We start from the raw sequence: 27,935 nt of genomic DNA, 5'->3' as shown, positions 1-27,935 counted from the left end.
CGTCCCTTGGAATTTCCGGGTTGAGATCCCAGTGCCTGATGGGGCAAAAATCATTGTCACGGGTGGTTCTGGGTAAATGTCGTCAGTCACTCCTTCCTCTGGGAAAGCAACGGCAGACAAGCATTTCGCGCCTTTTTTCCCTGGATTGCCCTGGCAGATGCCATAGCATGGCAATCATGGAGCCTGTTTTGCCTTGTGTGTGTGTGTACTAGATGCCGCTGACAGAGGCGATTCAGCAGCGCTACACAGCAGCATGCTTTTGCTTTTGCATGACAGCAGAGATGGTACCAGCCATACTGTACCATCTACCAATCCATAAATTGGTAAAAAGATGTTCATGGTTACCAGTCCTTTTGCACTGCACCATCTGTTGCTGTCATAAGTGCCCCTGGCTGCTCTTAGCCAGGGGTGCAAAATCCAAAATTGGGAATGACTCCCTGAGTCAATCCCTCCTTTTTGGTATCTAAAAATAGAATCAGTCCTGCCTAGAATATGGGCAAGTGTACTAGAGAACCACTGTATATCATAACCAGAGAGCACAGCTGCTCTGTGTCAGATCCTGCAGAAATTATGAGCTGTATGCTATTCACAGGGGGTGCTCCTGCAACAACCCCACCTGTTCATTCTGTTCTTCCCCCAGCCTTCCTGGGCTACCATAGCATTGTCCCCCCACTTGTGTGATGACACAGTGACTTGTTAGTGAGAAATGAGTGGAAGGCAGCCTCCAGCTGCTATGATAGTCCAGACAGGACATTAAGCAGTGTGTAGGAGAGGAGCCCAGCATCCCACTCCTAGTCCAGGGGCAACTGAATCTTTTCTTTACACATGAAGGGTGGGGGCTGATGGAGCTCAGCCCCCTGTTGCTATGATGAGGATGGTAACCAGCCATATTGCACCATCTACCAGAAAAAATTAGGGGCAGGGACCCTTGATCGACCTAACGGATGCTAGTCTGCATGGTTACCAGTCCTTTTGCACTGCCCCATGTGCCAATAGGCTGATGATGACAATGGATATCAGCCATATTGTACCATCAGACACCCATGGCAGGGGGGGAGCAAGGATGTTGGTGTTGAGTGCTGCAGCATCGTGTCTATCTGCAGCATTCAGTAAAGATAGGGAGACATGTAAAAGAGTCAAGAGAGGATTGTTTTCCCTTTCACTTCTGGGGGTGGGTGGGGGGGTGCGTAGATTGCCGAGCTATGCCCTGACCCACCGCGGACACTGTGTTTGACTCTAGAAGCATTTGGAGCTCAGCCAAGAATGCAAATACTTTTCAGAGACTGCAGGAACTGTGGGATAGCTTGAGTCCTCCAGTCCATGAGCGTCCATTTGATTCTTTGGCTTTCCGTTACGCTTGTCACGCAGCAGTGCGCTGAGCCCCTGCTATGGCGTCTAGAGATTTTTTTTAAATGATTTTGAATTTCGTCTTCTGTAATGGAGCGCTGATAGAACAGATTTGCCTGCCCTTACTGCGATCACATCCGCATGGTCCATGCGGGAGCTCTTTCTTTATTTTGATTTTTAACTGCATCACCACACGTGCTGATCGGAGCTCCACGCTGGGCAAACAGGAAATATTCAAAAGTTCGCGGGGCTTTTCCTGTCTACCTGGCCACTGCATCCGAGTTCAGATTGCTGTCCAGAGCGGTCAGTGGTGCACTGTGGGATACCACCCGGAGGCCAATACCGTCGATCTGCGGCCACACTAACCCTAATCCGATATGGTAATACCGATATTAGCGCTACTCCTCTCGTTAGGGAGGAGTACAGAAACCGGTTTAAAGTGCCCTTTATACCGATATAAAGGGCCTCTCAGTGTGGACGGGTGTGGCGTTAAATCGGTTTTACGCTCCTAAAACCGGTTTAAACGCCTAGTGTAGACCAGGCCTAAATAACAGCAAAGCAAAGCGACTCTCTAAAGAGTCTCTCTGTCAGCTGCACAGAATGAGCAAATACCAGATTTTAAAGGAGCTGTTTTCTGAAGTGCATTTCTCTTATTTGATTCAGTTTCATCCCCTGTCAGCTATCACCACAATGCAGTGAGTCGGCTATAACTGTCTGTGATACCACAGAGCAAGTCAAAGTAATCATGACAGAGCTACACAATTTGAACAGATGAAATTGAAATTGTTCAACAGATGTTGATGGAATGAGGAATGTTTCATATACACTCAAAGCGATTGCCAGTCGCTTCCCTGAGAGCTCAATGTGCTGAACAGAGTTGCTTGAATTTTTTTAATTAATTTTTTTGGCAATAAAAATTTTACTTTTGACAAAATGGAAATTTTTGTGGGAAATTTTTAGTTTTCATCAATTTTTTCCGGTTTTCATTAATGAACAAAAACAACCAACCCCGGAAGCTAGATTTTTATTTACACATACACTCTGATTGTTTCTCTTTGTTTTTGACCACTGGGAACTTTAGTTTTCTGACAGAAACCTGAAAGACTCCATGAAAAGTGCTGACGCAGCCAAAATGTTTTCATTTTTGTTGAATTTACTTGCAGAATTAAAAACACATTGCCTGAGCAGCTCTAGTGCTAAGCAGCTTCAACTACCTTTGGGTCTAATCCAGCAAACTGATGAATGTCCCTCATGAGGTGTTAAAGACCCTCAGCCTCCTGTAACAGGGTTCCCTTACAGTTTGGGCACCTCCTGGTAGCCGCATCTGGGGATTAGCTCCATTCAAGTCAGACGCCGCTTCCGGCAGTTGTTCGCACCATGTCCCTCTGCAATAACTCACCATACAAAGAATATGTAGGAAAGCAAATGGTACTATGACAACTGGAAGTTTGAACTTCATCTTCAAGTTCACATTGATCTTAGTAATTAATCTCAATAATAAAACAATTTGATTGATAGGTTTTAAAATATAAATATAAAATTATAATTATAAAATATAAAATTAGTACCAGCTGTGCTCAGCATTACACTTAATGTAATGCATCTGTTGCAAAATCTATGGAAATAGCCTATTTTCTCATTATCATATTGTATTCTATATTGAAGAAATAGGATGAATATACCATATAAAGTATATCGTATGAACAGCATGATCAGTAGTACAGAAAAAATTGCAATCTTATATTGGAGCTTGCAACCTTTTTTGTCCATGTTGTTGTACAGATAAAGCATTTACAGTCAAAACTGTTTTAAAGCAACCAACAAAAATTGGCTCATTATTAGAGGTTTTCCTTTTTATTAAAGGTGGGGCAGAATTGTACTGCAAACAGTTTGCAGTAGTTTAGGGTAATTTACTGAGGCAGGAAGTTGCCTGTTTGAGGTAGTCTCTTGTAGTGGTATCATTGTCCTATACCATGCTACCTCAAAGACACTGAATATGTATCTTTAGCATTTCTTCATCATCTTCTACTTCTTACTGAATACACTACAATATAGCACTTACATCTTATGCTATAGTACAAAGAAAGCAATGTAATACAGAGTGAACCTGCTGTAGACTTTTATAAATGGAGTATTTTCCTCCCACACTATTTCCATTACCTCTTCTCTCCATCAAGACTGATACCACCACTAGCCTCCCTACCACTCAGCTGAAACCTCCTTATCCTTCACTCCCCTTATCCAGCACCTCTGATCAGCTACTGCTGCTTCTTTCTGGATATTATTGAAAATAATCATTTTTTTGCTTTCTTTCATGATGCTCTAATCACTGTCCCACCCCCTTATCACCTCCTCCTAACCTCATCCCCTACAGATCCCCATTGTGCTGCTGACCATCAAGCTCAAACTTTTTGTCCTTACTTTCAAGATTGTACATCATACAGCCCCTTGTGACATCCCCCAGGGTACAATCTGGACTGTTGAACCACCGTGTCCCTTTAACGCTCCAGACCAGGGTGCCTTTTACACTGCTTTGCTAATGACAAGTGGCCTCTCCAAGCTCTGCTCATGCACAGCCATTAGCATTTAAAATCATTCCTAGCAAAGTTAGATGAATGTTCTCCCAGCCATTCATGAACTACATACAGGGCAACACCTGCAAATTCCACAACCCCAGCTTTGCCTCCCAGGAATGTGCGTCTTATACTGCTCAGTAGACCCCAGAGCATGAACTCATATTGGTCTGACATTCCAACAAAGGGTAATGTTTATATGCTCAAGTCTTATTGGCTGAAGTGGAGTCCCAAAGCACTTCAATCCAAATATACACTGGATTAGGTAAAAGAATAAAAAGTTTATGAACTAGAGAAAAATGTATTTGAAATGATTATAAGTGATGAAGGCATAAAAGTCAGAAGTGGTTACACAAGGGATAAAACTGCAAACTAATTCCTAAACTTTACCAAGCTAAACAAGATTTGAAATAAAAAAGGTTTCTCTCCCCCCAAAAAAAAACTTTCAGCAGTCCATACTAACTGGAAAGATTACCAATTAGGACCACTCCCCCTGATCCAATGATGCTGCTATCATCTTTCAAGTGATCTCACTGCCGTGAGTAGAGATGGGGGAGGAGAGGTAATGGGGTGGTCACTGTCTCTCTTTTTTTATACTCTGACCCTTTGTACTGGAAAAGTCTTTGCTGGGTCATGGGATCAGCAGTTCCATTGCATATGTGATCTGCCAGCTGTCCTTCAGATTAATTGTAAATACTTTGTTTACAACATCGCTGCTGGGGAATCTCCAGTTAAACAGGTAGTGACTAAGGCCCTACTTAATTTCCAATATTGCGGAAATTGCCGATCCCGCAATATTAGGCTTCCACCGCAATTTTGATTTTAATTAGCTTACTTTTCACAGTCCACTATTTTGCGTACATTTTGGCATTTGCAACACACACTTTTTCCCCCATTAGTGCAGTAAAACCTAATTTATCTGAACTGCCAGCAGCTGGGGCTCAGGCTGCCAGCCCTGTGCATGCGGTGCTCGAGCTGTTAGCCCTGCACATTAATGACTACAATATGGTTGCAGCAAAATGTCTGGTTATCAAAAAAATGATCAGGCATAACATAATACTTGAGTGTTTATATTGTTCCAGAAAACTTTTCTTATACAAGTAAAGTCTTCTCTGGCTTTTCCAAATTACCGCAATTAATAAAGGCCCTTTATTACTTTTCTGCAATTTTCCATATCTTGTCCGCAGCTCAGCTGCAATTATTTGACAACCATCCCATGATTCAAGAAGGACCTTAGTAATGACTCTTTAGCATTCTGCTGACCTGCAAGTGTCTTTGTCTCTGAAAAACTAGTTTGAGCCTTCTTTTCTAACTTTGTAACATGTTACTGTAAAATCTTTCCTATACAGTAGTCTCATAACTTTACATGCAAAGTTGCCACACACATTTTACCAAGATAATAATGGTCAGCAGATTATGAGTTTTCACATGATACCACACAAGGCATACTTTGTATAGGATATATCAAAATCATATAAAAGCTTTTGACACGGTCTCCCACAGTATTCTTTCCAGCAAGTTAAAGAAGTATGGGCTGGATGATTGGACTATAAGGTGGATAGAAAGCTGACTAGATTTTGGGCTCAACGGGTAGTGATCAATGGCTCCATGTCTAGTTGGCAGCCGGTTTCAAGTGGAGTGCCCCAAGGGTCGGTCCTGGGGCCGGTTTTGTTCAATATCTTCATTAATGATCTGGAGGATGGCATGGACTGCACTCTCAGCAAGTTTGCAGATGACACTAAACTTGGAGGAGTGGTAGATATGCTGGAGGGTAGGGATAGGATACAGAGGGACCTAGACAAATTAGAGGACTGGGCCAAAAGAAACCTGATGAGGTTCAACAAGGACAAGTGCAGAGTCCTGCACTTAGGATGGAAGAATCCCATTCACTGTTACAGACTAGGGGCCGAATGGCTAGGAAACAGTTCTGCAGAAAAGGACCTAAGGGTTACAGTGGACAAGAAGCAGGATATGAGTCAACCGTGTGCCCTTGTTGCCAAGAAGGCTAATGGCATTTTGGGCTGTATAAGTAGGGGCACTGCCAGCAGATCGAGGGATGTGATCATTCCCATCTATTCGACATTGGTGAGGCCTCATCTGGAGTACTGTGTCCAGTTTTGGGCCCCACACTACAAGAAGGATGTGGAAAAATTGTAAAGAGTCCAGCAGAGGGCAACAAAAATGATTAGGGGTCTGGAACACATGACTTATGAGGAGAGGCTGAGGGAACTGGGATTGTTTAGTCTGCAGAAGAGAAGGATGAGGTGGGATTTGATAGCTGTTTTCAACTACCTGAAAGGGGGTTCCAAAGAGGATGAATCTAGACTGTTCTCAGTGGTACCCGATGACAGAACAAGGAGTAATGGTCTCAAGTTGCAGTGGGGGAGGTTTAGGTTGGATATTAGGAAAAACTTTTTCACTCAGAGAGTGATGAAGCACTGGAATGGGTTACCTAGGGAGGTGGTGGAATCTCCTTCCTTAGAGGTTTTTAAGGTCAGGCTTGACAAAGCCCTGGCTGGGATGATTTAGTTGGGAATTGGTCCTGCTTTGAGCAGGGGGTTGGACTAGATGACCTCCTGAGGTCCCTTCCAACCCTGAGATTCTATGATTCTATGGTAAACATGGAGCACAGAGTGTCACATAGGGCACAGTGTGTCACAAACCTGCCTAAATATCTCACCTGATCTTCTTCTGCATTCTTGCCATACCCTCTGCTTTGCCAATCTGATACCTCTTTTGCCTTTTTTTTCCACAAGTGCTTCCACCCCTTCCTCCATCCTGCCCCATAGCTTGGCATACCTTTTTGAAATCCATTTGTCAAACCTCTGTCCTTGATCCATTCAAATCACTACTTAGGACCCTATGATCTCCCAAAATCCCACCCACCCACCCCACCATTTTTGGACCAGTACATATTTGTGTGCCTAACTGGACTAACAATATCCTCATATATTGATAACATGAGTCTTTTCTGACCACCTCTTTTCTTGGTGTATGTTATAGTCTCATTTGTGTAACAGATCTACCATTTATACAGCAAGGACTTTGGAGTAAAGACTTGTCATTTACATCTTTTCTGTGAAGTACTCAGCAGGCTGTAGATGCTTTGAAGTAATAACTAATAATGATTATAATATGTTCTTTTAAATACTTAGTTGGATTGTTACTAGAAGCCTCGGCAGTAACTGAAAACCATAAATATATTTTTAAAGGTAATAGGGAAAAAATGCCAACCAGAAAAATAAACCAAGTTAATATGTAGAAAGAAAACCTTAGTCTGAGAAATAAGTGTGTTCCAGGGCATTAGTAGCTTTGAAATAATGCAAGACCCTACTGCTTCTGCTTACATTTTGTTGCTGTTACAAATTTGGGGAGAGGTTTAAAAGGAGTTTGACACCTTTTGGCTGGTTGCATTCATTATTTCCAGGAGAAAGCCAGAAAATGAGTGTGTAGATCTGAGCCAATGGCATGGCTTGACGCTCCAGAGTGATCTCAGCTACAGGAAGATAAATCCAGAGTCACTCCATCAAATATTCTGTAGTCACTTAGAGTTACAGCCTGGGGTGTTTGTTACTCAAACATCTGAGCAATGTGCAGAAAGAGACATAATATCTCATCTCATTTTTTCCTTTTCCTCTCCTATTTGTTGTATTCATGGATTGTCTCTTGTCTTATACTCAGACTGTAAACTCCTTAGGACAGGGACTGTCTGTTTTTATGTGTTTGCAAAGTGTGTAGCACAGTGGGGTCCTGTTTCATGAGTAGGGTCCCTTGGTACTACCACACTATGAGGGATAGCTCAGTGGTTTGAGCATTGGCCTGCTAAACCCAGGGTTGTGAGTTCAATCCTTGAGGAGGCCACTTAGGGATTTGGGGCAAAAATTGGTCCTGCTAGTGAAGGCAGGGGGCTGAACTTGATGACCTTTCAAGGTCCCTTCCAGTTCTAGGAGATTGGTATATCTCCAATTATTACCCTTTCATCATCATCATAATGGGCCTCATTCAGCAGTGTATAATTTCTGTTTTAAGCTGATGTAACTCCATTGATTTCAGCCTAACATGTGACACTCCATATAAACCAAAAGTAACACAGTGGTGAATCAAGTCTAATAGCCATAATGGCATATTATATCTCTCCTTGTTCAGACAACAGACAGATTACATGGAGTACTTGTCCAGAGCAACAGGGCCTATAACAGTTGAGGCTTTTACAATAAAAACATTAAATATCACTACTACTATTAATAATAGTATCTCCTTAAAATGGTTTCTTTCTTCTTGCCAGAACCTCACACCTTCTTCTGGGTGTGACCTTACTGATTGTAGTATTCCAGGGTAAACACAAAAATAAAATGATCGCCATTGATAAAGAAACAGCTTTTTAATCCAGCTGAGCCTGGCTCTGGCTTCCTTTATAATTGTGTTCTCCATTGAATAAGAAATGCCTGTGTTTTCACTGCAGAATGAAGATGTGGAAGTCCTGAATTCCGAGTATGGAAAGAACGTGATTAAACTCCTTCGCATTAGAAGAGAGGACAAGAAACACTGCATTAAAGAAGTGGAAGCTTGTGTACATATTAGACTGGATTCTGTCAATGAGTACTTGCATGGAGACAATTCTGCAGTTATCCCTACTGACACCATGAAGAACATTGTCTTAGCTTTGGCAAAATGCAAAGGGGTATTTTTAAACGATTCTATTTAATATTGTACTGACTGGTATTTATGATGCTGCCCCAGATTTGTTTGGAAGTGATCGTTGTTCTTACTTTTCTATTGTCAACCTATTTCAAAAGATCCTCTCTCCTCTTGCATTGCCCTGTCCTATTCCCTTCAAAGCTCACCCAGGTCGAGACGCTCGTGTCTAGGCAAAAGTTGAAGAGAGTTTGGCTAATGCAAAATTCCTACTCTCTTTCATATGTTTTTCTTGCTTCCTGCTTTCTAGTTTGGCACTGAAGCTCCCTTCAAGATTTTGAACTGGATCTTTCCTTTTTCCAGTACTAAATTCTTCATACACAACATTGACTTTCTCATCTGGTATTTGGTGCATAAGTGTGGATAATCGTCATTTTATATGTGGAAGACATTTTTAGGTGTGGTTGACAACCCTGCCCTCCATCATGAATCTTTTTTTGCATTTGGACCCCTACGATCTTTTACCCCTGAACTTTGAAAAAGTATGAATCCAATTCTGAATCTTAAACTTGGAAATTTGGGCCTCCCTTCAGTTTTCTGTGTAGTCTTTTGTCTGACAAAGGCAGCACTGTTCTCACACCTGTCTTCAGGTACCTTTTGTAGTAGGAGAGCTGTGCACTCTTTCATAATAAATAATAAGAATAATAATACCTAGCTCTTATATAGTGCTTTCCATCAGCAGATCTCAAAAAGCTTTTCAAAGAATATAAGTATAATTACCCCCAGTTCAGTGGCTTCAGCTGTTCTTTTAATCTGCTTATTCCATATAGCCTAATTATACCACACTATGGACCAAATTCTCAGTCTCATTATGAAATCCCATCTTTACCCTTTAGCCTTCTGCAGTTTTTATTGTTCAATGAGACCACCTACCAGGAATGTTCTGATATTACATTTTCTAAGGATCAGGTACCAGGTGGCTTCTCTCAATCCAGTTATTCTACCTGCCCTCTCCTTTCCTTTGTGTGGATGATACTTTACCTAAGGAAAAAGGGATCGCTGATGAATGTGAATCTTTAGCTCCCATTGTAGTTTACAGTGCTGACTAGATGGGTAGAAAGACAGTCTTTATAAACCCAGAATTGAATGGCATCCATATCAACAACAAAATCCATTTTCACTCAAAATATTTACAGCGATCCAGACAAACTGTGCATGTTGTATTCTGCATGCCAATATACATTAGATAATTGGTGCTCTCTAATGTGTTATTTGTTTTCTTAGATCCAAACTGTAGAACAATTTGCCCTGGATATCTGCAATCACTTAATTTCATCATATTGTCATGTGGTGTACGTCAAGACCTATGTTCAAGAGGTACCCTGGCGGCGTCTAGAAAAGGTATTTAAAAGTACTAGGGCTGTCAAGCGATTAAAAAAATTAATCAAGATTAATGGAGTGATAAAAAAATTAATCATGATTAATTGCACAGTTAAACAATATAATACCATTTATTTAAATAATAATAAAATATAATAATAATTGGAGATATACCTATCTCCAAGAACTGGAAGGGACCTTGAAAGGTCATCAAGTCCAGCCCCCTGCCTTCACTAGCAGGACTAGGTACTGATTTTTGCCCCAGATGCCTAAGTGGCCCCCTCAAGGATTGAACTCACAACCCTGGGTTTAGCAGGCCAATGCTCAAACCACTGAGCTATTCTACATTTTCAAATATATTAACTTCAATTACAACACAGAACACAGAGCGTGCAGTGCTCACTTTATATTTATTTCGATTACAAGTATTTGCACTGTAAAAAAACCAAAATAGTATTTTTCAATTAACCCAATACAAGTACTGAAGTGCAATCTCTTTATAATGAAAGTTGAACTTACCAACATAGAATTATGTACAAAAAACAGCATTAAAAATAAAACAAAGTAAAATTGTAGAGCCTGCTAGTCCACTCAGTTTGTTTACATTTGGAGGAGATAATGCTGCCCACTTCTTGTTTACAATGTCACCTGAAAGTGAGAACAGGCAGTCTCATGGCACTGTTGTACAAGATATGTATGTGTCAGATGCGCTAAAGATTCATATGTCCCTTCATGCTTCAACCACCATTCCAGAGGACATGCGTCCATGCTGATGATGGGTTCTGCTCAATAACAATCCAAAGCAGTGTGGACTGACGCATGTTCATTTTCATAATCTGAGTCAGATGCCACCAGCAGAAAGTTGGTTTTCTTTTTTGGTGGTTCGGGTTCTGTAGTTTCCGCATCACAGTGTTGCTCTTTTAAGACTTCTGAAACCATGCTCCACACTTCGTCCCTCTCAGATTTTGGAAGGCACTTCAGATTCTTAAACCTTGGGTCAAATGCTGTAACTATCTTTAGAAATCTCACATTGGTACCTTCTTGGCGTTTTTGTCAAATCTGCAGTGAAAGTGTTCTTAAAATGAACAACATGTGCTGGGTCATCATCCAAGACTGCTATAACATGAAATATATGGCAGAATGGGGGAAAACAGAAATGGGGACATGCAATTCTCCCTCAAGGAGTTCAGTCACAAATTTAATTAACACACTTTTTTTTTTAAATGAGCATCATTAGCATGGAAGCATGTCCTCTGGAATGGTGGCCAAAGCATGAAGGGGCAAACAAATGTTTAGCATATCTGACAAGTAAATACCTTGCAATGCCAGCTACAAAAGTGCCACACAAATGCCTGTTCGCACTTTCAGGTGACATTGTAAACAAGAAGTGGGCAGCTTTATCGCCTGCAAATGTAAACAAACTTGTTTGTCTACTTGGTTGAACAAGTAGGAGGACTGAGCGGACTTGCAGGCTCTGAAGTTTTATATTTTGTTTTTGAGTGCAGTTATATAACAAAAAAAATCTACTTCGTAAGTTGCATTTTCATGACAAAGAGATTGCACTATAGTATTTGTATGAGGTGAACTGAAAAATACTATTTCTTTTGTTTATCATTTTTACAGTGCAAATATTTGTAATAAAAATAATGTACACTGATTTCAATTGCAACACAGAATACAATATATATAAAAACGTAGAAAAGCATCCAAAATATTTAATAAATTTCAATTGGTATTCTATTGTTTAAAAGTGTGATTAATTGAGATTAATTTTTTTAATCATGATTCTTTTTTTTGAGTTAATCACGTGATTTAACTGCAATTACTCGACAGCTCTAAAAAATACGAATGTGTTTTTCTGGATGTTTCTTTCTCAGTTCATTTTTTTTAAAAGTTATATTACACTGCATTACAGTTTTACTTACAAGTGTGTTTTAAATCTGTAGAATGGAATTCCCCATGTCCATTCCTTTATCTGTGTTCCTGAAGGAATTCGCTTTTGTGAAGCCGAACAGTGTCGGAATGGTGAGAAAATAATTGCTAATTTTCCTTCAGCATCATTACTCTTCCTTAATGTCTCTATTGATTAAAAACAAACACAGGTTTAGAGATAGTTGCAGGAGTTAAAGGCTTAGAACATGATCAAAAATTCTCCACAGTGCTAAAACAAAGAAAGGGGAACCCTCAAAGTTTTAAAGATAGGTTTGACCCTTTGTCCTTGCTCACTGAACCATGGGTGAGCAGAATCCAGCCTTATATTAATAGAGTTCTCCTAAACACATAATAATTGCAATTGTTCACAAAGCATTACTATTATATAAACTCACAGGACTGAACTGGCTTCTGAATGTGACCTGCTTCAACTAATACGTCGTAGTGTAGCCTATAGTCTGAATATTAGTGCTACTCTAACAGTCAATACGCTCCCAAAGACATAGTATTTTAGTCCAACTGACTAATTTAGAGTAACACTGCAAAACCCCATGAATATGGCTTGGCTTTGCTTCTAAAAAGATTCAGTTTCTGCATTACAAATTAGGTCAGGCTGTTAGAGGACCTCAGCCTAACCTCTAAAATGGCACCCATATCTCTCTGCAAGCCATTTTTCATGTGTAAACACTAAAATGTGTGTGCACAAATTCTGAATTCCTTGCATCACCAAAACTCCCACTGAGTTCAGTGAGAGTTTTGGAGTGCTCAAGTAATGTAGGATTTAAAGCTGCACCTACATATGTAAACTAGCGTGTTAGATACCTAGCTACCAATTTGAATCTACAAATTCCACCTCATTGCTGTGACTGCCAACAAGAATGCCAGTTAGATCCAAATTTTGTTTTATGTAACATGAGGATGTAATGCCAGGAACTGGACTGAGATGACTACAGTGTTAAGCACAATGGGACTAGAGTTTCTAGGCACTGCTGAGATAGAAATAGTAACAATAGGCTCCTTAGTACTGAACAATCATCAGATAGTAACAACTTTTAATTGCTACTGACTGAGGCTGTATTCAAATTCATAATCTAGAGATGAAAGGCTCTGTAGCTCATTATCAGTCTTATGACCCATCAAGTCCCCTTTCTGGTTCACAGGGTTGTTAGAATGGGAAGGCACCTCTATGGGTTAGCTAGCATGTCTCCTTGTATCTTGGCACAACTCATTTCCTTTGTGAACAGCAAAGAGCTCTGAAAGGCTCATTTTGAGTGTTTTTTCTAGTATTTCTACCAGTAGAACGGGCAGCAATAGACACAAATTTCCAGTGAATTTTGGCCTCAGTTTTCTATAGGAAGAGATGTTTTATGATCCTGAGGACATTTAACCAATGCCACATTTTTGGCAGCATGAGCAATTCTGACTTGGGTTTCCACATCCTTTCTTAACTTCTACAAGGAAATGAAAAAGAAACCTGAATGAAATTAAAGAGTTTATATCATTTTCTGGAAAAGCTCCTGCTTTCAATACACTGATAGTATTGCATATTTTTCAGTGTCTAAAGACTCATCATCAGACCTTGTACACCACATGCATAAAAACTGTGAATGTTTGTGTGAGGGAGCAGTCTGTCCCTTAAGGATCGTGGCGCCTACGGGGTCAGTCCATCCCTGTGACGTGGCATTGCCTTTTAAGATTTTGAATGGTCCAATGTATATACAAGGACCTAGGAGACATTGATAGAGCAGAAGCAGTGCCAGGAATAAATGGTGCTTGGGAGGAAATGCCATCACACTGTTTTTAAGGGCACAGGAGCCTTGCAGAGTGGGTGGGGCAAAGTTATCATTTCGCACAACCAATTGGGGATGAACTGGGAGAAGAGGACCAGCATCAATTCTGCCTCCTCCCTCAGAGTAGGGCAGATAGCAGATGGAGAGGGCTGACCTGCTGAACACATTGAGCCTGAGGACTAATTGGGGAAAAAGAGGCCAGCTGATGGAGAACCTAGCTAAAGTACAACCCAGCTCCAAGGACGAGAGTGGGAACTCCTATTTAAGGAGAGATGGAGGGACTGGCTACCTACTGTGAGCCAGGGCCTGAGTGAGCTCTCTCCCCTGTCATCTACTGATGAACTGGGGGAAAGTACTTCAGAAGCAGATGGCATTTGCACAGACACATCTATTGTGCCTAGGTGATCAGCAGACATACTGGCTTTGCCAAAGTGATCAATTCCAGCTGTTCTGAGTTAAAATGCACTGTCATCTTGAGTGAAGGGGTAATGGAATGTTTTCCTTATTGTAAAGGGCAGCAGAACTGAACCCAATATGCCTCAGCTGAGAGGGCCACCCTTACTTGCACTTCATGGCCAAGCAGGAGGTAGTGATGCCAAATCCATGTGAACGTGAGCGGGGATGGCATAACCGGTGGTGGTGCAGACTTTGTTTAAAGAATCCTAGATACCATTTGATCCTTTCCCTCCAGTGTTTAAAGACAGAGCTGATCAGACTCAAATTAGAGACTGTGTTTCTGTTCAATGATCACTAGAGTTGAAATCACTGATGAGCAGTTTTGGGGGCTGAGCCTTAGACCTGGTGTGGGGATAGTGTTGTGATGAAAGATAACACAGAGGACGCAGCAGAAGTGAGGTTCCCCACTACCCACTGATACCGCTAAGCAGTGTAACCTCAGAACACTACATCACAGCTAGAGGAAGAGGTGACAGTGAGCAGCAAGCAGAAGCAGGGACTGCGGTGGTGGCCATCAGCAGCAGCACTGGTGAGCAGTGGCAGCAGCAGAGGTGTTGCTTGACACCCACACCCTTTCTGGAGTGGGAGGTGAATCCTTGTGAATGCACCCCTGAATTTGGGGATGTCACTGATTTTGGACAACCAACCATGAGCAGGGTGCAGCAGAGGGAAAGGGGAGTAGTGTGTTAAAGTTATTAAGTTCCCTGTTCCTTTTAATAAACGTTTCCTTTTGCTATAGACAGACTTAGCGCTTGCGAGTGGGGAAGTATTATCTCTTAGCAGAACCCAGGTATGGCGTTTAGTTTTCCCAGATTTCTGGGTGAGGGCTCGAGACAGTTGTGTTTTGTAATGTTAACAGATATTGAAACTGGCCCTTGTTGCTGTTGCCGGGCAGAAGGGTTACATTTACAACCCAGCTCCAAGGAGGAGAGCTGAGGATTCCTGTTTTGAGAAAGTCACCATCTGAAGCACAACCCCAGGTCCTCAAAGGGGAGTAGGGATGGAGGTTGGGTGGGAACTCTTGAACAAGAACAAGAGCTGACCAGGACTCTTATATGAACCCAGAGTGGGGTGACTTATGGTCACTAGTGAAGTAAGTTCCCGTCCATAGAAAGACTTCATAAATTAGATCCCATAAAGGGGGTACATGTTTTGAACCAACCCAAGTCTGGATAATTGACTGAAAGAACCTGAGGGGGTGCTGAATGCACTGCATCTGCAGGGCCCACAAAAGGTCATGCTGGAGGGAGCACCCTATGAGAGTTTGCAAACAAAAAGCATGTACCAGAACTCGCCAAAATGACTTACCTTCAGTTTTCAGTCTTGCTATCATGCAGCCCTTTAATAGTTTTCTCTGGATTTCCTGCATAGGTGAGGAGTAACACCAGAGATGGTTTTCAACTATTTCCTTTTTAATTTCTTGCAAGATAATTGTCTCCATCTTTAATGTTCCTCCTACACACCTATTAACTAGACTTCGAAATTTACCTCTGGCAACCCTTGCATTTCACCCTTTCACTCTGCTAGTAAAAAGAGCTCTGTGAGAATTAATATAATCATAAGCATATTTCATTATCAACATATCAAATGTTAACAAGCACAGAGCTATTGTGAGTCAATAAAGGTCTTGGTTAATTTAATTGATTCAATATCTGGCAACTGAAAAGAAAACATAAAACCTATATAAACTGATAGCATAAAATGAGGTATTTTATCTTTCAATAAACATTGCATAGGTGCTCAGTCACCCACTGTAATGAGCTTAAGACAGTGGTCCCCAAACTTTTGAGGGTTCCACCCTGCTTACTCCATCAGTGCCCACTACCCCGACCCCTCTGAGCCAGGGCTTGGGGGGGATCAGGGACAGGGATACGGGGTCCGAGGCTGGGGCCGTGGCAGGGGCGGAGCCGCAGCTGGGCTGTGGTGGGGTCCGGCATCTGGGCCCGTGGCCAGGTGCAGCTCCACTCGTGGTCTTGGCCTAGTCTTGGCCTGGAACAGAGCTGCGGCCAGCGGCCGAGGCTGGGGGCTGGCACAGGGCTGGGAGCAGAGCTGCACTGAGGCTGGAGACAGGGCCAGGAGCCGGGGACGCAGTTGGGGCAGGACCAGAGCAGAGGTACAGGTGGGGAGGGTCTGGGTGCTCCCTCCCCGCCCCTTGTGGGAGCTGGTTTGGGCCCCGCAAGGTCCCCCCAATGTTCCTCCATGCCCCCTAGATTTTGGGACCTCTGGCTTAAAACGAAAGATATATCAAATATCTATATCCCAGGTTATAGGGGAGCTCCTTAAACTGAGGCAGTGATACTTGACAGTAAAATATATAAATTAGGAGTTTCATTGCTCATGCGCCTGCAGTGCATGACTACTTACGCAGCACTGACTAAACTCCTCAAGTCCTGTCCCAGCACTCAAGGCTCTGTATGAAACCTGGGAAGTATTACTGAGGGCCGTCTTTTCTTTAATTGCTCCAATATCCTGGTATGAAAAAGAGGGGAATCCCCTGGAAATTAGAGATACAACTCCTTAGACAAGTTTAAGACAACAACAAAAAAAATGCAAAGAATAAAAATGAGAGGAGGTCTGTATCTGCAAAATAAAATATGATTTTTATTTCAGATGGGGCAATCCATTTTAAATATCTCCTGTATCAAGTGGCCATTTTTTAAAAATTAAGAAATTCTATTACAGGCTATTCTTTAAATATTGTCTTATAAAGGCAAGAGCTAATACAAGTAAGGGAGAGTGAATCGGAGCCTATTCTGGCTTGCACATTATCAGCAGAATTATTAACTAAACCCAGCTGCAGAATCCATATTATTAAAGAACTCACAGTCAGAAAGAACCCACCTTGCCTTTCAGATTCTACACAAAGCTGGTAGCTAGGAAACGCTATCTTTTTCAACTGACCAAACGTGTGTGAAAATCACTTACACAGAATAAGTATGAAATTTCGTTATCAGAACTGGTCAGAAGATTTTTTTTCCCCAATAAAAATGTCAAATGCTAATAAAAAAAATTATTTTTGTTTTCAGCAAAAAGTTTTCAACAAAAGCAACATTTTGGGTGGAAAGCAGATGCTTTTCATGAAAAATTTTGTTTTGACAAAAAATCAGTTTGATGGAAAACTTTCAACCATCCCTATTCATGATGCCATTTTTATACAATCACTTTTCAGAGCATAAGCACCTTGAAAGACTATATCTTCCAGCCAATCTCCTGAGTCAGCAGAAGGAAATTTATCCTTATCTGGTCTAGAAAAGTAGACTCCCTTTTGGACTTGTAGAGTCTCAGTTTTGGAGACATCTGGGTGTAGTCACAAGGCTGGTTTCACATGCCATGCAGATGTGATATTGCTATGTATGTGGGGCATGTGCTTTTCCAATGCTTAAAAAAAATGAAATACCTCTCAACTGTCACTAGTGATAACTCTCAGGTATCTTAATAGAAAGATTTGTGACACAGCAATCATTCACACACATGAAACAGATTTGATTGTTACCTGGGACCAAACAAAAAAACTAGCTTCTCTTGCTCAGAAAATTTTTTCTATTGCATAGGGAAACAAAAGTTAAATGTTCAGTTGTCAGTGTAATCCAAAGGATTAGACACATGAAATTTCCCAGTGTGATCATCCAAAAAAGCTTCTCAAATAAAAAGTCAAGAAATCTTCTGGCTGGTATTCAGATGAAAGTTGTGATCCTCACATCTGCAATAATAAATTTTAGATGCAGCAGTCAAATCTGAAAGTACCTACTGTCAGCTTGAAGCTGCGGGTACAAAAACCAACGTCTGCAAGTTATCCAAACTGCAAAAGTTCACATTGGCTGCTTGCCTCCAAATGTAACACAAGCAGAACTCGCACTGAGACAGATGTGAAAGAGGGACTTTCAGAAGGGTTCAGTCTATATATAGTAGATTTCCTATAATACTCCCTGCTGTTACTTAGGAAAAAACTGACCTCATCATTCTCTTAGGCCACATCACTTATGGCTCAATTCAGTTCCCACTGAAGTCAATGGGAGTCCTTCCATTGCCTTCAATGAGAGCTGAAACAAGTCCTAGCTCTGTCTAAGGGTTTGGTTACACTACAAAGTTAGGTCGACATAAGCCCCCTTGCATCAACCTATTTGTGCATGTGTCTATACTAAAATGTGTCTCCCATTGACATAAGCACTCCATTACAGCGACGCAGTAAAACCACCTCCCTGAGCAGCATGAACCATGGTCATGCAGTGGGAGTGTAGACACTATGTGACCTGGCTCAACCCTAACAATTCTCCAGTAGCTGTCCCACAACGCCTTATTCCCTGCGACACAGACCACTTTGGTCACAATTGTGAACTCCGCTGCCTGTTGATCACAGAGACTGGAAGCTGCCCCCACTTCACGAATTTTTTAAATGCCTTTTACTTATTGCCCAGCTGACCATGTTGGGTCTAGACATTAGACATGCTCCTGCCTGGAGTAGACAGGAGATACTGGATCTCCTGGGTGTGGGGAGAAGAGGTTGTGCAAGCACAGCCACGGACCGGCCAGAGAAACATGGATCTCTACCAGCAGATTGTGTGGGGGACGCAGGCTAAGAGGTATAACGGGGACGAGGAGCAGTGCTGCATGAAAGCAAAGTAACAGCACCTGGCGTACCACAAGGACAGGGAGCGCAACAATTGATCTGATGCTGAGCTGCTACTTTTACAATGAGATATATGTCATACTTGGCCAAGACCCTACCCGCACGCTGCAGACCACCATGGATACCTTGGAGGAGCCTGAGACAGAGACCTCAGTGAGCAGGTGGAGAAGAAGTGGGGAGATGCAGCAGGGGGGCTCCAGCCATGCCCCAAGCCAGGACCTGTTTGAGATTCTGCCGCAGTCTAGTCAGTCCCATCAGCTAAGCACGGATGAATCAAGAAGGGGAAGGGATCTTGTGTAAGTGTGTTTATGCATTTTCTTTACAATGTTTAAGTTTAAAGATGGTACCCAGCCCATCCCCAAGCTAATAAGACACAGGTATCATCTTTTCATCAGTTAACTTGTAGAAGAGGCAAAAGGCAGAACAAACAAAGGTAGGAGTTGTATATGCTTTCATTGGCAGGGGGGCAAGCAAAGCGGTGTTTTTTTATGTACCCTTCCGAGAGAGCTCTATGAAACTTTCATGGAGGTGCTCTACACTTCTCCCCTAAAGGCTTTTAGGGATGGCTGCCTTGTTTTTCCCTCCTTTCCCACACCACTCCATGACGAGTTTGGCTGGCACCATTGCAGTATATAGACTAGCAGCATATGGGCTCGGGTGGCTTTGGGACACCAGTAGCAGCTGTGCTCTCTGTGCCTTTGGTACCCCCAGGAGTGAGAGATCAGCTAAAATCACGACCACTTGAGAAAAATAGTGACAATAATCAGTGCCGTTGCCCTATGCTCAGACCCATGGAATAGGGACAGAAAGTCTGTTGTTTCATGAAACCAAAATACCTTCCCACCCACCCCTCCTTGCCTCTGGCAGGCCATATTCACCAGCACTGGGGCTGGAGAATGGTGCTGTGCAGAGGCACGCCGAAGCCGAAGGGCCAGTAAGAATGTCTTCTTATAATTTTTTATTGGAATAAGGGAGGGAGTTTTTAAACGTATCTTTCCCTTTCCATTGTGACTGTAAATCCATGGTACGTTTGTCTGTTTTTATCAGCAGTTGCTGCTGTTGCTACCTTGAGGGGCACACGCCTTCCTCACTCACAGAATGCCAGATCCTGAGGAGGAGGAGAAGACGAGGACTAGGAAGGACATGTTCAGCATCAGACCCTGAACAAAGGGTCTGGAGGGCCATCATAGCAGACCGCATGAAGCAAGAGAGTGTGGACAGGAGAAAGGCCCAGGAAAAGGAGAGGGAGATGCACCAGGACATAATGGGTCTTCTCAGGCAGCAAATACAAATGCTTTTGAAGACCTGTTGATGTACAGATCCAAAAATCCTGGACTCCACACCTTTTGCAGTCCTGAGAGAACTCCATTCTAGCAGCTCCATGCACCATCCTACATTCCATGTGGCATAACAGCCACATCTGTATTCCTATCACTCCATGCAGGGTGCCAGCAAGGAAAACCACAGCTTCACGTACACTGACCTCTGAGAGCTACAGCTGGCATATCTGTAGGCACAACGGATTATATTTGTACACTGAAATGGACAGAAATGTTAGCCGCCTTTCCAATTTCAAAGTCCCATTCTGTTAATATATGTTTAAAGTTTATACTGCATAGCCTGTAGTTTTTTGCTCATGGTTTTTCTGCACTGGTTTTGCCACTCAATTTTCTATTTTTGGGGAATAAAATGATCGTTAATAGTACACATCAAACATTGCAGAATGCATTACAGTACTCAAAGCCACATAACTCAGAGGCTGAGGAAAACGGTCATAGCTGTAACTAGACAGCAAACACCAAACACGTCCTAACAGCAACCAAAGTTCAAAGCACAGAGAACAGTTCAGCACAGAACACATGTATGGCTGACTGCTAAAGTGTGGTACTTCTGTGCCTCTGCAAATACAGAGAATCATGTGTCCTGTATTTGTGATGTTTATAAGAATAGTGCAGAGCTCTGTATGCTCCATGCTTCTGTCAGAGATGGTGGAAACCAAAAAGTGACATGCGGGATTGTGGGGTTTTAAAAATAAGGAGCAAAAATTATGGGATATGGCTGGCATTATGGGGTGAAGACACTTGCATGCTGGGAACGTGGCCCCTAGTTCTCAGTGATCCATGGACAAAAATTTCCCAACAGGCATTGTGCCAGACAATGGTGCATGGCACACTGCACTTTGCATTGACACAAGCAGTCCTGGTGAATATGTGCAGTGCTGATGCAAGCAGCCAAGTATGCATCCACGTGAGTGATATACTAAGTTTGACGTCTGTATACTGATGTACATTGTGTGAAATAAAGTCTGTGGCATAGACATGGCTAAGGGGCTGATCAAAAAGGTGAGGTGTGGAATGCCTTTAACTCCCATTGATTTTAATAGGAATTGGATTGAGAGTGTGCCACTCCTTAGGGAAAGGACCTACAGCACCTTTCAAGATCACACTAACTTTATAGAAGTTGGCTCTCAGCTCCGTATGTCTGTGTGCAGACAATAATGTTGACCACCACCTAAGTATCACACAAATGCAAAAAATTACACCTCTGGGTGAATGCTGTATGGCAGTACATCACCGCAGCACAGAGTTCCCTTCTCCCTGCATGAATAGGAGCTGATCTTTCCCCTCTAATGTTTTTGGGTCACAGGTTGTCCACTTGTTATCTCTGGAATTAAAGAGCTGAAACTTAAGAAAACAACACAGTCTGGATTTCAAGGGTTCCACAGGGACAAATACACCACAATTCCTGACCGAACCGACAGGGTTTTAAGTGCAGAACTATTCTGCAAGTGGTCCTATGGCGAGTGTCAAGATATTGACTTTGACTGCGTATGGTACGTACTGAATTGAATTATGTCTGCTGGCAAATGTATTATCCTAGACTCCCTCAAAAACAAACAAACCAACCCTTCACATGCACAGACTGTGCTGTAAAAGCAACCCCAGTTTGCTTTTTGTTACCATTAAAACCACCTTATTTAAATTCTCTAGGCCTGATTTTCAGTTGCTGAGCACCCACAGCTCCCACTGACTTCAGCTGAAGTGATGAGTGTTCAGTACTTCTGAAAATAAAGCTCTGAGTGGTAGATTGTCAGCTGGTGTAAACTGGTGTAGCTCCAATTCAGAGCTCCGCTGATTTACACCAGCTGATGATCCGGACTGAGTAGTTCATATCTGAACACAGCGCCCCTCGGCAAAATAAGCTAAATAGCTTAAATAAAATGCTGATTTGCAATATTACAGGGTTTAGGGGGATTGGAGTGGGAGGGGGAATTGGTAAGGGGAGGGCTTAGTACAAACCCTGTGTTATATTGTTGTTAGAAAGAGACAGAGGAAATGAAAATAAAATATTACAGATAAAAAACAAGCATAACGGCAATTAATAACATGTTTCACCAGTAATTTTAGAGCTTTACTTTCATACAATATTTTTAAGGGACACTGTTCATGCGTGTGTCCTGGAGGCATTTTCTGGGCCACCTGACTGTGGGGAATACTCACCCTCTCACCAGAAGACTGTCAACAATATTCAGATGCTCACCCTGGCGAGAGTTCCACAGGTATCTTTCTCACCATTTCATATTTAGGTCATAAAGCAAATACAGTCATGGGACCCACTGAGATGTTCAGGCTGAGCCTATTTGTCTAGATAACCTAAGTAAAATATGAAACTGCTTGAAGAGGCAGCTAGCTGTTTGGGAAAAATCAGAATGCAGAGAAAATGCAGAGCACTTCCTGTGAGGATAATGGACGTGAAGGGCACTCAGCACTTCACAGGAGCAGACTCAGAAACGAAAGGGAAGAAGGCTACAGAATAATGTTCAAGTGTTTCTAAAATGGGTCCATTTTATCCTCTTTGCTCTACTTCCTTTTGTGACCTTTCAATTGTTTAAATACTTTATCAGATTGTCATGCAGGAAAGTATGGTGACAAACTGACAGTTTCAGATTTTATCATTTCAGATACAGGAGATTGAAATCACCTTGAACAACATTTATTATGATGTCATAGACCTGCAGAAATTTGGACTGACCAATGACAAGGAGGTGAGGGAACTTTTAAAATATTAAATGTATGGGGTCATTTAGAAAAACCCAGCCCACTAGAGATGTGTTTCCTTTGCACTTCTCTGGTGGTGCAAATTGGCCACAAAAGCTAGTTAACTGGGTTCCTATGGATTCCCTCTTGTGATGTAGGGCCAGTGTGTTGAGGGTGTGGTGAAGGAAAGGGGATGTGGTCAGAGCCCAGCTGTGCTCCAGAAATCCCCAGCTGCTAGAACAGCCTCTTGCTGTTTTGTGGCAGCTGGGTATAATTTAGACCTGGGCACAACTCTGGGATGGGAGGGGGACAAGGGTGGGAGCTGTACAGCATTGGTCTCCCTCCCCGTCAGCTGCTAAGAGTGGTGCCCAGGTGTGGCTGAGGAGCTGGCCTGATGAACTTACACTAGTATAAACCTGGTATAAATGAGAGGAAAATCAGGGTATTTGATTTTACGATTGCCACTTTAGACAGATGAATTAGTCTTCCCTTATGCTCTGTTCTCCTTCCCCTGGATCTGAGTCCCCTTCCCTCACTACTCTTATCCTGGCCCCCTTTAAATAGCCAGTATAGGTCTGCTCCTGCTCCCATTTAACTTCATAGCAAAATTCCCATTGACTTCAATAAGGGCAGGAATGGTACCTGGTGGCTTGATCTTTTGATGTGTTGAGTGCCCTCAGGTTCTACTGAATATTGATTTTAGTTCAGTGATACCGCTGAGGTTGATGGGTAGTCCAATTGGAGGAGAGCTACTCATGTATATGTCATTTATGTTCAGGTTCTGATCCCAGTGGACATTCCCTACGCTTCTTATACATGCACCCTCGGTAGGAAGAAGTGCTTAAGAGAGCAAGCCTAAGATGCAAGAGATGAGCAGCAAGTCAATTGGCTGGATGTTCTGACAAGGGACTAACTGAACATATGGGCTCTATTCACCAATATAGGACACACTTACCATGCGGCTTGCTTTTCAGAATGTATCCATTCCATTCATTGACCTGACTTTTCCCTCTACAAATTACAGAGATTGGGATTTTGAAAAGAGCCTAAGGAATTCAGCTATCCAAATCCCAATGAATCTCAATAGGATTTGTGCACCTAATTCCCTTGGGTTCCTTTGGAAATCCCAGCCAGAAACATTAAAATCAGTTCATTAGAAGACTATTATTTTTAGGCTTATTATGAAAGTTCCAGTTAATTAGTTAGTGTCTGTAATGTGCTTTGCACATTTATAATCCTAAATAGGTTTTATGCATTATTTATTAATGTGCATGCATTAATTCATTCTTCCTATTAAAACTAAAATTAATTTACTGGCATGAGACCAAATTTTTAGGTGGTGTAAACTGGTATGACTTCAATGGACTACAATGATTTACACAGCTGAGGATCTGGCCCAATATATAAGTAATAATTCTCTAATTTACATATTGCCAATGTAAATTCAATTAGATCCTGATTTCTTCATGAAGCAAATGAGGAAATAAAACCACATTCTACCTACTTATATATTATATCTTCCTTACAATATTAATAGTACAGATGTTGACTAATTTCTATTTAAGGGTTCTAGTTAGATGGCTGCTGCATTATTGCTCATCAAACAACCAGCTATGGGGATTATGCAGCTATATAACTGCTTCTATGTTAATCATTGAAATGCTTAAGGGGTTAATGCTCTGTGGGATTATTTAGGTCTTATTCTTTAATTTAGCAATACTAACATGACTTTTGAGCAGGCAGAAGTTAACCCAAAAAGTAAGCTATGGCTTTTTGGGGAGAAAAATGGGTAGGCAAATTCCACTTTATTTACAACTCCAGGACAAACCTTTGAGCACAGATATTAAATAGCAAAATCAGCACATCTTACACCTATGTGTTCCCAACCTGTTGCTAACACATCCACAATATAAAACCTGCTCAAATCCCATCAGCTTGAAACTTCTGCCTTTAGTTTCCAAGGGCAGGATTTTGAAAACTACTAAATGACATAGGACCTTAAATCCAATGTGACTTGTGCCCAAATCACTTAGGCACTTTTGAAAATCTCACCCCAAAAGACTTTGGGCATTAAACTCCTCACTCAATACATTTAGACTTATTTTGCCCTGCTGGATCTAATCACGTGCTTTGGGTAACACTAAAAATTAGGGAACACAACCTGAACGGGCATTTAGGAAACTGAGGTTGCTTGCAACATAGGAGCATCTCTCCCTCTCTCTTCCACAAAAGGATTCATCTGCTTATCTTAAACACCACATAAAATTGGAAGGCAGCTATTGCTCATCAAAATGTGATATCTTCTTAAAGACAATAGGACAATTTATATCATGGGATGGATTTGTTCCAGGTGTGCTTTTATTTGCCTGAACTGGTAACTAGTTGACCCAACTAATTGGTCTGTAGTTCTAACTCTGTGTTGGACATTACTTCCTTCCTTGTATGGAGTTTATTGCATTACATTTGAGGGTCTCATCTCTTTTCTATTTCTGCTACCTTATTATTTAATGACTGCATGGTCTTGTAGATTATCTATGTATCTTTGAATGGAAAAATAAAAAGCGAAGTTTAAAAGAAAACTGCTTTTTGACTATTATATTGAATTAGAGAAGAGCCCATATGGATTTCATTAAAATGAATACATACCAGATAACATTACTAATATTAAATTCAGATCAGTCCCCCCCCAAAATGATCCACCCCTTCCATTTAAGCTAAAAAAAAGGATTCCCCCTGACCATTGCATTACCCACCTCTTCCTAGGTTAAGCAGGTAGTTCATTGTGCGTGGACAGCCTGCTCATTGTGGTTTGACAAACTTAACGGAAGCCTTAAGACAGAAAGAAGACAACAAAATCCCTATTCAGACCTCCCATTGGTTCTGAACACACATCATTGCTCATGCCATGCAGTCTCTCTAGAGCTCTGTAGTCATGCAGGCATTTCAGCCCAGCTTTGAAAAGGTATTTAAACAGTGCTCTGCTTGCAACTGCAATGCCTAAGAGCTGGATTTTTAAAGGCATTTAGGTGTCTAACTTTCATGGATTTCAATGAAAGTTAGGCCCCTAAATATCTTTAAAAATCTGTCCCTAGGTGACTTAGATGGCTAAGTCCCATTTTCAAAAGTGACTTGGGAGCATAAGTCTCATTAAAAGTCAAACTAGGATTTAGCCATCTAAATCACTTAGACTTTGCAACGCTGAGCTGAGCAACACCTGAAAACTGTTATAAATCTGGCCTGTGTGTGTGACTCTTAGGCAGGCAATAGACTGATGAGTAGAAAAGTGCCAAACATCCAACAAGAACTCATGCGGGAAGAGGTGTTATATCTGAGGTCCTGACCAAACTCCAATCTGGATCATTACTTTCTATCTACACAGACTCCCATTAAGTTTTATCTTGCAGAATAATTCTTCCTCCCCGGTCCTAAAGGGTTACGGAGGTTGACTGCACAAGTTTCACTCAGACTTGGCTGTTGGCTGTATTTCTGTGGTGGGTGAAATGACTTGGATAAGTATGTGGCCTGATGCCAACCCTGGCTTGAAGTGGTTTCCATCATATACAGTGATTAGAGTTTGGTTCAATGGCTCTCAGTACCCCCACTGTAGAAATTGTTCCAGGGCCCCTGCAAGTTGGCTGGGGGTTGGACCTTGCATCTGTGGTCCATCCTCCCACATAGTTCATTAGTGGCCTATGGAGGGGGCCCTACCAAATTCACAGTCCATTTTGGTCAATTTTATAGTCATAGATTTAAAAAATTGTAAATGTCATGATTTCAGCTATGTAAATCTGAAATGTTATGGTGCTGTTATTTTTAAAAAGTTATGGGGAAGTCATAAGGTTATTATAGTGGGGGTTGCAGTACTGCTTTCCTTACTTCTGCACCGCTGTTGGCAGCAGTGCTGCCTTTAGAGGTGTGCATCTGGAGAGAGGCAGCTGCTGGCCAGGAGCCCAGCTCTGAAGGCAGATCTGCTGCCGACAGCAGCGCAGAAGTAAGGATGGCATGGTATGGCATTGCCACCCTGACTTCTGCACTGCTGCCTGCCGAGCTGGGCCCTCAGTCAACAACTGCCACTCTCTGGCCGTCCAGCTCTGAAGGCAGCAATGCAGAAGTACGGATGGCATGGTATGGTATTGTCACCCTTATTATGCACTGCTGCTGGCAGGGCTGCTGGCAGGGCGCAGCCTTCAGAGCTGAGCATCCAGCTAACATCCATCACTCTCTCGTCATCCAGCTCTGAAGGCAATACTGTAACCCCCCTGCAACTCCCTTTTGGGTCAGGAACCCAATTTGAGAAATGTGGGTCTCCCCTATGAAATCTGTATAGTATAGGATAAAAGCACACAAAAGACCAGATTTCACAATCTGTGACGCATTTTTCATGGCCGTGAATTTGGTAGGGACCTACCTATGGAGGCTTGCAGACTAGACTCCAAAACCTACAATTAATACTTAACTTGTAGTCTCAGATATGCACATAAGTTCCTATCATTTTGATTTCCATTCCTGTAACATCCAACATGTGGCCAATCCTGGTAGCTGGCCAGGAAGGTTTCACTACAATCCCCATCAACCATTGATTAAGCTCCAAATGCAATCAATTTTATATAAGATGTGTGTGCACAGACATTTTTTGTTAAATGGGCTAAGAACATAGAGCTGAAATTCCATTTTCAAAACCAGTACAATTACTCTCTATAAATTGACCATATCACAGTGCAGAATTCTATATTGTGCATAGCTAAGTGTGATAGGAAGAAAATTTCTCCTTTCTAAAATAAAATCTCTCTTACCTTTTTAATATCATTGGGCAAGTCTATTGCAGCTGCTTCAACCTTTAAAGAAAAAACCCAGGTCTCTTCCATCCTCCTTTTTTGGACATTAGAATATCACTTCCACATGAAGCCAAAAAAAAAAAAAAAAAGAAAGTAAAATCAAAGCAATATCGTGCCCTCATATTTTTTCTAAATGCTAGAAGCATAATCCTAAAATGAAGTGAACTGCTCTAAGATTTTTCAATAAAACTGTTGGCTGCAAATATCAATAGGAAAACTGTGTTAAGATAAAACTACCTGCTGTTTGGGGCACAACAACCAGCCAGCTCTCTCATGGGAAGTAGATAGCTGTGTACAAGAGGAAAAACTGTTCGTTGTATCTA

The 27,935-nt window shown here is 41.9% G+C and overlaps 1 protein-coding gene and 1 long non-coding RNA gene across 2 annotated transcripts in view; one reads left to right on the top strand and one right to left on the bottom strand.

The window, feature by feature from the left end:
• Nucleotides 1–25,327, top strand: part of LOC123375445 (uricase-like) — a 33,554-nt gene extending 8,227 nt beyond the window's left edge. Inside the window, exons 2-8 of the mRNA XM_045026327.1 lie at nucleotides 8,383–8,601; nucleotides 9,840–9,956; nucleotides 11,882–11,960; nucleotides 21,387–21,573; nucleotides 22,176–22,299; nucleotides 22,702–22,785; nucleotides 23,556–25,327. Coding sequence (XP_044882262.1) covers nucleotides 8,383–8,601; nucleotides 9,840–9,956; nucleotides 11,882–11,960; nucleotides 21,387–21,573; nucleotides 22,176–22,299; nucleotides 22,702–22,785; nucleotides 23,556–23,636 — 891 coding nt within the window. The 3' untranslated portion in view covers nucleotides 23,637–25,327. The remainder of the gene's footprint in view (nucleotides 1–8,382; nucleotides 8,602–9,839; nucleotides 9,957–11,881; nucleotides 11,961–21,386; nucleotides 21,574–22,175; nucleotides 22,300–22,701; nucleotides 22,786–23,555) is intronic.
• LOC123375447 overlaps nucleotides 1–27,669 on the bottom strand; it is a 28,874-nt gene extending 1,205 nt beyond the window's left edge. Inside the window, exons 1-4 of the long non-coding RNA XR_006581453.1 lie at nucleotides 27,571–27,669; nucleotides 16,478–16,582; nucleotides 11,861–12,014; nucleotides 9,489–9,596 (exon numbers count right to left, since the gene is read on the bottom strand). This is a non-coding gene — a long non-coding RNA (uncharacterized LOC123375447). The remainder of the gene's footprint in view (nucleotides 1–9,488; nucleotides 9,597–11,860; nucleotides 12,015–16,477; nucleotides 16,583–27,570) is intronic.
• Between the last annotated feature and the right edge of the window lie 266 nt (nucleotides 27,670–27,935).

The sequence above is a fragment of the Mauremys mutica genome, chromosome 8 (assembly GCF_020497125.1).
Source record: "Mauremys mutica isolate MM-2020 ecotype Southern chromosome 8, ASM2049712v1, whole genome shotgun sequence".
NCBI lineage: Eukaryota > Metazoa > Chordata > Testudines > Geoemydidae > Mauremys > Mauremys mutica.
This window is presented reverse-complemented; position numbering and strand designations above follow the sequence as displayed.